The following is a 10,141-nucleotide window of genomic DNA, read 5'->3' as shown; positions in this document are numbered from 1 at the left end:
CCCAAATATTGAAGGAATATTCTGAGCAACAAGAAGCTGTGTTCAACTTAAGTGTTGTACAGCACAAGTTCTGAAAACAACCCAGGCTGTGTATTACTGTAAAGGGTTTTAATACCGTTGAATAGCTGGAAAATTTTTTAAAAAGGAATTACAGAATTAATGTCACTAGCTCTTAGAACTTCTCACAATCTCAAAGCTGAAATTTGGTCTGCATTCGAAGCACCCATCTGAAGTGCTGTTTCTACAAATTAAATGCAGTGACCTCACAGCAGCTGAGGTTTCCAAGAAGTGCATGCAGCTCTTGAGATTTCCTGCGAAGCACATGAGCCCATCCAAGGCATTTAAAACCACGGGGCTCCTGGCTGTTGATTGTGCAGGAGCCTGACTTGCAGGGCTCTCACCGTGGGCTGGTGCCCTCAAAGCATCCGGGTGTGACACTCCAACTCTAACACCCTAGGCACTGCCACCAAGGCAGCTGTGCTTGGTGGCATCACTCACACCCTTTGGGCTCCCTTCAGCTGAGTGCTAACCTGAGCCAAGTTCAGCACGCAGGTGGCTGAGCCACAGAGCCCCCTGCTCCCCTCAGGGCTCTGCCACCCTTGGGTGAAGTACTGCAGCACTGGCCAGGCTATAGGGGGTTACAAAATTCCAGACACACCCTAAAATCTGCAATTTTTGACCCACAGCCACAGAGCTCAGTGATGATGTGCAGCAGTTACTGTGACAGGGTGGAAGATAAAAAACCAAAAACCACTCACGCAAAGAGGCAAGTAATGCTGGATGTACAAAGTACCATTCTACACAAGACACAAATACGGTGTTTGGTGAGAAGTCAAAATGTTTTGCTCTGTGGCTTCATAGATGATGCAAAAATGGAGTAATAGCTGATGTACAGTTCCATTTTCTATTATCTTTTAAAAAGAAACACAAAGCAATCTCAAAGCTACAATGCCTGTGGGAGCAGAATGGTTCACCAGGCATGGAGGGGGGATTTTGAGTCAGGTCATTTCTAGCCTGGCTGGTGATCCCTGGGGTACATGAGTTGCTTTTCACTTCCACAGTTACAAACTGGAGGTAGCTGTCTATATCTAGAAAGTATTGTGATCAGTTTGTTCAAAATATTCAAGAAGTACAAAATTATAAATGGTAATGAGTAGGACACTGTGTTGTTTATGAAAATACCATAAACGGTTTATTAATTTGTTTTGATTTATTGCCATAATTGTCTTTTGTCCCCAGAAGTCTGGCTCACACACTACTTATACAACAGAGAAAAGCTGAAATCTCATGATAGGACAAAACAACTTTAGTTTTCAAAAACCCAGGAGAATGGAGGAAAGGCTAGATTTTCAGTTTCTGTCAGATCAGCAGAAGCACAATTACAATTTGCAATAGAGCAGTATTGACTCTACAGAAGAACTGACAGCATTCCTTATTGCCAAAGGAAAATGCCAATGCTACCAAAACCCATTAAATGCTTGCACCTCGCAATCAAAGATAATTTGGTGCATGTGGATGTGTATATACGTGTGTGCTCGTACAGAGAATTCTTTTCTTGGCTTCTGTGTGCTTTTTATGGGCACTTGCTCATCCTGTGGTTTGCCAGAAGTAGCCGGGAGGATACGTTAATCCTGTTTGCTGTTGCAAGACTGCCGAACAGATGATTTCTGATGCTCCAACAATGTGATGGACTTTTCAGAATTTTCCAAGTTTCTGAGCAGAGTCTCTAGGCGCCTTTTGATTTTCTTCTGATCCTCAATGGCACATCCGATGACCACAGACTGGAATTTCTGATCGATGGGTCCTGCTGGCACGTCAGACGTGCATGCACCGTAGAGTGACATTAAGCGCATTTTGGCATCTTCCAAATCATCAAGGAGTTTGCTGACAATCTCATCAATCATCTTGGTGGCGTGCAGTAGGGATTCCTGCTGCTGTGCGTTGCGGATGGTTTCTACGGAAACCTCCACAGTGAGGGTTCGGCCCATCAGACGATTAGCAGTCAAATTAAGTTCTTCTCTCTCCCCTCAATCAAAAACAAGAAAATATTCTCAGTTTCAGGCAAATACTTCCCTGTGCAAATAGCATCATCAAGACACTCAAATTGCTATAACTTAGCAGTAAACAACATTTTTTTAAAGTAAGTGACAATCAACAAGATTTCCAGAAGCCAGAAATGAGCTTTTTGCATTTGCCCAAGTCACACTCATTTCATAGAAGCCAGTGTCTGATTCGAAATGAGGCATTAAACTCTACTAAAATTGTAAGCAATATTTTTCCACTGCTGACACAATGCTTGCTGTGTCACTTTAAAGCAAAATATACAGTATTTCCAGGAAACATTCAGTAATATAACTGGCTCATTAAGAACTTCCATACCATTCTGAGGGAGAGATTTAGACAGTAGCCCAGAAGGCCATAAAGAGAAAACTAGATAAAATGAGAGGCCATGAAAAAACTGGTTTTCTATTTCCGGAAACTATAGCTGCTTTTCAAAACACACTTGAACACAACATACTTGATATGTAGGCTCTTGAAGAGCCAATAAACCAGCAATTTAAAGCACCTAATGATCAGGTTTAGGGAATATATTTAAAGCTGTGAATCACATAACTACAACAATGATCTTAATCATCAGGTTCTTGCAGGCTTGTCACTTTGTAACACTCATGCCTATCCAATACTCAAAATAATTTTCAACTATATTATCATCGTCATCAACGTCTCTCCCCCCGCAGAACGATGTTAATCTTGATTTTGAAAATGTATCAGTGAACTGAGCATAGGCTTTCACATATACAGTTGTGACATTCATGGTAGTCCATCCACCTGAACAGCATGAATTTACACTCAAGAAGAGATCTCAGGATAATGGGTGTCACTTCAACAATCTCAGCTGGCTCCAATGTTACACCTTTACCAGCAGCAAAGACAGCTGCTCACACAGAGCTGCTCCAGAAAAAATGGTGTGATTGGACTTTGGGTCAGTTGGAGGGTGCAGGAAAGCAGCTTCTCACCTTCACTGATGTGCCTCATGTCCTGGCTGTTCTGTATATTGTGGATCATTTCAAGCAGAATTTCCTTCTCTTGCTCCATAGCAGATGCTGCATCACGGAAAGCCTCTACCCTGTACATGGTTGAATCAAACAAAATGTTTAAATAATAAAATAGCTGTTCATATATTTAGCTGCAAACAACTGTTTTAAACTTCAGCTTAAAGTATGTACAGTCAGTTCTTAGTTATCAATGAGACAGACTCTCTGATTTCATGACTTTATCTTAACTTCACTTTTCAAGACTCAGTATAATTTAAAAACAAACAAACAAAATCTTTTATTTCACTGACAGTCCTGTTCTATCCTACTCTGTGGTTAATCTGGATATGCACAGCCTGATGGTACTACAGCCCTATAGCAAAGTCCTGTAGCCAACTGCCAATTATTATCAGCTGCCTAACTAGGAACTAGGAGAGAAAGGGATGGAGTTCCCATCAGGGCACTTGGGTGGCAGCTGCAGAGATGGAGGCAGCAAGGGGCTCCCTGTGCCACCTCCAACCCAGCAAAACCCGTATGATCCACCTGCAAAGCAACAAACACTCCAGAAAACTGCAATGTGCCAAACAATCCTCACACCCTTTTATTAACATGAAAAGGGTTTCCCCAACACAAGTGGTGTGCCTTGGTCACTGGGAGAAGATGCTGGACTGCCTGTCCCCACAGTCACTGGTGCTTTCCATGGAACAATGCTCACTGTGATTCACACAGGGAGGAAGCTTCTGTGGGAGCAGCTCCAATTTCTGGGCTTGCAAGGAAGCATGAAACTTGGCCCCTCCTGAAACCAGATCCCTACTCCAGTCCTGTTACTGTGCTGAAACTCACATGTAATGCAGTGAGGCCAAGGAGAAAGTCCATTAGAAACTGCTGTCCCTGTAACTTGGGTCTTGGTAAGGTGTGTGGTTCTGTGCTCACAGCCTGCCCTCCTCATGGCATGAAGTACAGGCTGAGCTCACTGTGGACAATGTCAAAATGCTGCATGAGAAATCTGAGTCCAGTTTCATAATTCTGACCTTATTTCCCACCACAGTTTTAAAGAAGGGGCTTTTGCATTCAGCTGAGTAATATGGAAAAGACTACTGGAGAACTCTAATGCAACAATTTGAAGACATGATACAAAAGAGGGAAATATCCCACTCCATTTGTTTTTTTCTAAGACTTGAGGGTAAGGACTTGCAGAGTTCTTTCCAAGCTGGAACTGGCTGCAAGAGCTGCACCAAAACCATCAATTCTGTGTTCACAGGCCACACAGAAAAGCAAGAGCATCACATGAAGCTGGCTGATGGTCTGAAATGCTTGCAGTGAACAGCTCGGGAGGTCTAGCTGCATCACAAGAATCCATCCATCTATCCTGAAATGTTTATGAAACCTGGCCAGAAAAGGGGAAACAAGCCAAAACATTGCTAAGTCTCTTAGGTGCTCCACAATCTTGAACAAAATGAGCAGTGGCTCATTGCTATCTCTGCTGATGAGGGCACATCTCCTGAGACAGGAACCGAGCTGCTGCTCCTTCCTCACAGGCTGGCTGAAGGCTGGTAACTTCAGGAAAACAGCAGTAAGAGAAAAGAGGGTGAAAGCAGAGGAACAGGAGCATTTGAGGATATAGTCACTCTTCACATGAAGCCTGCTCACAGAATTATTCTGTTTTACAAAATATTTAGCCTAATTTAGTCAGTGAAAGCACAGACTTCAGGCTTTGCCTCTAATGTTTGTTCTGAGGAGGAGTGGGAAAAGTTAATGCAATGCAAATTCATGCCAAGAGCAAATACTTTTAATTATTATTTTGGTCTGGTTAGTAAGAGCAATGAGGCAGGTGGCGTCATTTCATACTTCAGATGTCTCCACTTTATAATTTAGGAAGTCTAGCAATATTTTCAAAATGCCTTGCCATACCTCTTTTTTTTTAAAAAAAAAAAGTAGTATTTTCACAATTTAAGAAATGCATTGTGGTCACTGGAAAGTTGTAAATTAAAATTTTGAAGTGCAGAATTTCAATTTTGATAGCGTTTTTAAATCAGATTCTGTATGTCACTGTACTGATGTAAAAGCTTAAATTCTGCCTTCAGTAGATAGATCAGTCCAGTCCATGATTTCCACAGGCTTTGCTGAGTCCTAAGAAGAATGTGGAAAACCTGCATTGCAGAGATGTATCCTGAATTGGTACAGTTTTAAAGAGAGTGCCTAAAATATCACTGCTTTCAAAGACCAGCTTGGTATGTGAGGTAGGACCTAAAAGCCAAATTGTCAGAATTAATGTTTCATACCGCAAAAAAAGAAATCAATCAGAGCTTTGATTGACATTAATTTACTAAAGGCAATATAATCAAATCTTAACTATTTTAATTGCATTAATTGCTTCTTCAGAATTATTTTTACCATTTCTTAAACTGCAGTATAGAGTGCCACACAACAATGGGACAGGGTAATTTCAGAACAGTCCTCTAGTGGGAGAAAAAAAACAACCAAAAAAATGGAAACCAGTCATACCAACTTCAGGAAAATAACGTGTCAGGATCACACCATGCAGTCAGTGCTCATAATTTCTTTCCTAAAATGCATGGTTTCTTAACTTCAAAGGTTTCTGTAAATTTTTTCTTTCCTTGTTTGGGGGACCCAAATAAAAGGCTGGAAGATTTAAACCTCTAACAGAGGTGACTGATATGGGAAGGGGTGGAAACACAATCCAAGTCTCAAAAACAAAAACCAACCGAAGAATAAAAGAACACGAAGAAAAAAGAACACAAGATACTCATATTTGCGCCCAGTTATCAATTATTTTGATGCAGCAGTATAGTCTTTTTTCCTCAGAGATGAAAACATCCAATCAGATTTTTACTTGGAGTGTATTTGTTGCTTTGAACATCAACTAAATATTCCATCTATTACCTAGCACAGAAAAACATTCCTTACTTCTGATTTTCCCTGTTTGTGGGCAATTAGCTGAGAAATGCCTTTCTTTACTACATACCAGTTACATGAGCAGAGCATTCCCCTGAGAAACAGGTGGACCAGGCTGTGCTTTTGTTTCCAGATGAGAAACTTGACACTCGCTTTCTTAGGACAGCTGCAATAACTCTGTCCTTTAAACTACTGACTGACTTAAGCAGCCCACTATTAAAGCCCACGTGCTGGAGGTTCAGATAAGTTTTCAAAGGAAATAAGAAACATTTGAGGATGGAACAGCTTTTTTCCTGAAATGGAGCTAATCAGGCACACTGGAGGGAGACAAAATGAGGTTTCATCCTGGCATCCTCAGCTCCTTCAGCTGAGTGTCCACTCCCAGGTAAGCAGTCATGTGAACACTGAAATGAATGGTGGGGGAATATTGTCGATCCAAAGAACAAGATAAAAAGCATAAAAAAATGAAGATAAAAAATACCCAGCAAGAATCTGACTTACCTCATGTATCATCACACCTAAAACTGTATTTTCACTTAACACAACCAACAGAACACAGTGACTCATAAACAGAGCCTCTGGTCTCACTTCCAGCTGCTCCTGAGATATCTTGGCAGTCACAGCAATATATGAAGGTCCAAGGCAAAAGTGCCACCTGCCCCGCTTGCCACCTCTGCCTCGAGCACTTGCTCCCTGGAAGACAAATTAATTCCCCTTCCCTGCTCACTTTCTATACAGAAGAAAGCTCCTCTGCAAACACCTATCAGAGAGGTAGAAAAATATCCCATTACTGTTGGAAAATAAGCTCTCAGTGGAAAGAAAGGGAGGAAAAGGAAAGCTGTTCAAACTGGAGAATTTTACAGTAGCTTTAAACTGCAAGAAGGCAGACTTAGATTAGGTATTGTGAAGAAATTCTTCGCTATGAGGAGGGTGAGGGCTGCAACAAGCTGCCCAGAGAGGTTGTGGACTCTCCGTCCTCAGAGGTGTTAAAGGCCAGGCTGGATGGGACTTTGAGCCGCCTGGTCTACTGAAAGAAAGGTGCCCCTGCCCATGTCAGGGGGTTGGAACTAGGAGACCTTTAAGGTCCATCCTAACCCAAACCATTCTGTGATCCTGTGATTTCAAGAGGGATTAGGCTTGTTTCAGAGTTCAATTGACCTTAAGCAACTTGAGAGATTTTAATTAAAGGCTGTAGTTCAGTTTGACAAATTTCCACTTACTGTATTTTGTAAATATTATAAATATTATTATATTTATTTGAAGGTCTATAAGAAAACCAAACCAGCTGGAGAAAGTTTGGAAGGTTTTCCTTCTGTCATTCAAATAAATTTGAAATGAAGCATGTTGATTAGATGTGAATAGAAAAAAACCCATAAGACTTAAGTGACTTTTATCAAATTAGACATTTTTTCCCTCATTACTATTCTACATTTAGAATTATGGCCGTCTGAAAGAACCACAGCAAACTGGGAAGTTTAATTGAGGGTTTATTGCTAGCTAACCAAACTGTCTGCTTTGTTTCAGAGTCACCCAGCAAATCTAAAACACATTTTTGCATATTCTCATGCTAATCTTTGGATTATATATTCATCATACGCCTAGACCTGGATGTAAGCAGTGAGACTTGTTTGCAGACAGTGATTTTGTTTAGTCAAATTCAGAGAAGTCTGCAAAGGACTTCAAGAAGATTTAATCAAGCTAAGTGAAAGGCTAATATAACAGCACATCGAGTCCACTCCTGAATAATGCAAAGTAATGCAGGCAGAAAGGAGAAATAAAACTCCTGCATCCCACAGAGCTCTTTTAATTAAAGGAAAGTCCTAGAAACATTCTGGGTGGCTCTGTGAAAGGCGCTGATCAATATGCAGCTGTAATGAAGGAAAGGGTGTGTTGAAACAGTACTAGAGGAGGTGAATCAGTGACATCCTGCACATCCACCACCTCAGAAAGGACACTATGTAATTTAGCAGAGCTGAGAGGACAGAGAAGATGATTAAAGGCAAGGTATCATCTCTCACGAGGCCAAACTGGGAAAAAAGTCAAATGGTATTATTTAGGGAACGTCAAGTAGCAGAAAAAAGTCAGGACATGTCTTGGCACAACGATGAAATTCATACAGCATTTACGATAACTTTGGAAAAACACACCTCAGCTGCAGAATGCAATGCTTACATTATAGTGAGACGTTTTAATACTCCTCAGAAAGGAGGTGGACACAAACACAGCAAGCCCATCCATAGCTGAAACAGTAAGTGCAAAGGGAGCCTCACACGCCAGCATTCAGCACTGCAGCTTAAAGGCTTGCCAGAGACTCCGAGAGCCCGAATGACACCACGTTTTATCCTCGGATTTCCTGCGTCTTCTTATAAAACACCTGCCCACAGATGCGGGATAGGGGCGACAGGGTGGGGCGAGAGACAGGACGAACCGCGGGCTCGTAGCCGCCGTGTCACAGCTCGCAGAGCACATTCCCGTCTGCTAAAGGCTCCCCGCACCCTGAAGGGTAACAAATCCGAAGCAGCCCTTCGCGCTTTCTCTGAAAAACGTCTGCTTTCATACATATCCATATTCCTATTTTCGTGTATTTCCAGGCCACGCTAGCTCACCTTAGAGCAGCAGTTCCCGTTTTTAAACTTTTCCCCCCCATGTAGGATAACCCTTTTTCCCTCGGTCCGCTCAAGAAGCCTCACACCGGCGCCCCCCCACCTCCAAGCCGGGTGAGGGCTTCTCGCCCGCCGCCGGCCCGCGGTGCGCAGCCACCGGCTCGGGGCCGGACGGCTCCCCGGTGCCCTCCCAGCGCCCGGCCCCGCGCCTCACCTGAGCTCCAGCTGGTCCAGGTTCTCGAGCAGGCGGCTGGAGCGGTCGGCCATGGAGGTGGAGCGGTAGAAGCGGCCCCGGAGTTGCCCGGCCGACTGCTGCTGTTGCTGCGGCTGCTGCTGCGCCCCCTCGCTGGCCTTGGCGCTGATCCTGGCCTGGGCCATCCCACCCGCCGCTGCCGCCGGCGGAACCTCGCTGCGGCCGCTCCCTCCCCGCGTCCCGCAGGCGGCGGCGGCGGCCGAATGCCGGCACCTCGCTCATGGCCAAAGAAGGAGCCGCCCCGCCGCCGGCCCCCGCGGCCACCCCGCCCCCGCGCCGGGCCCGCGGGCGCCGCCTCACGCAGCGCGGCGGGGCCGCCTCGCCTCGGCCGGGGGGCAGCAGAACCCCGGGACGGGCCAGGTTGGGAGGGACCACATTGGGTCATCTGGTCCAACCTCCCCAACCAATCTCGAGTGAGGGAGACTCCACAACCTCTCTGGGCGATCTGCTCCAGTGCTCGATCACCTCGGCAGTAAGTAAGTTCTTCGTATTCAGGTGGAACTTCCTCTGCATCAGTTTCTGCAATTGTCTCTTGTCCTATTACTTGGCACCACGGAGAAGAGGCTGGTCCATCTTCTTGACACCCATCCTTTAGGTACGTAATCACATTGATGAAGTGAGAGGGTCTCAGTCACCCCTTCTCGAGGCTGAACAGACCCAGTTCCCTCAGGCATTCCTGGTAAGACAGATTCTCCAGGCCCTTGGTTAAGTTACCCGCTCCAGGAGCTCCCAGTATCTCTTGTCTGTGTCCCCGCACGCCTCCCTCTCGCACACAGCGGTGAGGCCGGCTGAGCTCACCGGCGAGCTGGCACCGCAGCAGTCCGGTGTTCCCTGCTGGCGACACCGCAGTGTCACCTGCGCCTGCCCCACGCAGGTGCCCGGCCACCGCACACCCCGACACACGCAGCCCTGCGGTGCCCCTGCTCCTCGCTGCCCCCAGCTGGGCACAGAGAGACCCCGGGCTGCCCTGCTCCTGTCTCCGCTCCCTTTTGCGGCAAAAGCAACAAAACCAGGACCAGCCAAAAGCAGCAGGAGCTCTGGCTGTAGTTCAACCTGAAGCTACGGGAGCAGTAATGATATTTTTCTATATCTACATTAACTTTGTGTGAGATGGGAGCTGTTGGTATGAGGATTTGTGTTCCTGAACTGGCCTGTATGGTTGGTTCATTAGTTTGCTCTTTCATTAATGCAAACAAGAAACCCCCAACCACCCAACTGTTATTTTTATTTAAGGTTAATTAAACAGTAAACTACAAAACTGAAAAACTATGGAATGTGCAAGAAACAGGAGGAGAAAAAATAAAGGGCTTTAAAAATCCAGAAGTTTGAAAGTT

At 44.8% G+C, this 10,141-nt stretch overlaps 1 protein-coding gene across 1 annotated transcript; it reads right to left on the bottom strand.

Annotated features, from left to right (window-relative positions):
• Window positions 1–1,191: 1,191 nt before the first annotated feature.
• Window positions 1,192–9,105, bottom strand: BAG2 (BAG cochaperone 2). Its single transcript, XM_058835011.1, has 3 exons — window positions 8,769–9,105; window positions 3,018–3,127; window positions 1,192–2,026 (listed from the first exon to the last, which is right to left on the bottom strand). Exons 1-3 carry the CDS (start codon window positions 8,930–8,932, stop codon window positions 1,626–1,628), a joined length of 675 nt encoding a protein of 224 aa, XP_058690994.1. The 5' UTR covers window positions 8,933–9,105; the 3' UTR covers window positions 1,192–1,625.
• Window positions 9,106–10,141: the final 1,036 nt, after the last annotated feature.

The sequence above is a fragment of the Poecile atricapillus genome, chromosome 3, assembly GCF_030490865.1.
Source record: "Poecile atricapillus isolate bPoeAtr1 chromosome 3, bPoeAtr1.hap1, whole genome shotgun sequence".
NCBI lineage: Eukaryota > Metazoa > Chordata > Aves > Passeriformes > Paridae > Poecile > Poecile atricapillus.
The sequence above is the reverse complement of the archived record's forward strand: the minus strand, read 5'-3'. Positions and strand labels throughout refer to the sequence as shown.

Coding starts and splice junctions, on each gene's coding strand:
- BAG2 (XM_058835011.1), bottom strand. CDS start 8,932: ATGGCCCAGGCCAGGATCAGCGCCAAGGCCAGCGAGGGGGCGCAGCAG. Junction 3,128..8,768: donor CTGGACCAGCTGGAGCTCAG/GTGAGGCGCGGG, acceptor AACCATGTACAG/GGTAGAGGCTTTCCGTGATG. Junction 2,027..3,017: donor CATGAGGCACATCAGTGAAG/GTGAGAAGCTGC, acceptor TTTTTGATTGAG/GGGAGAGAGAAGAACTTAAT.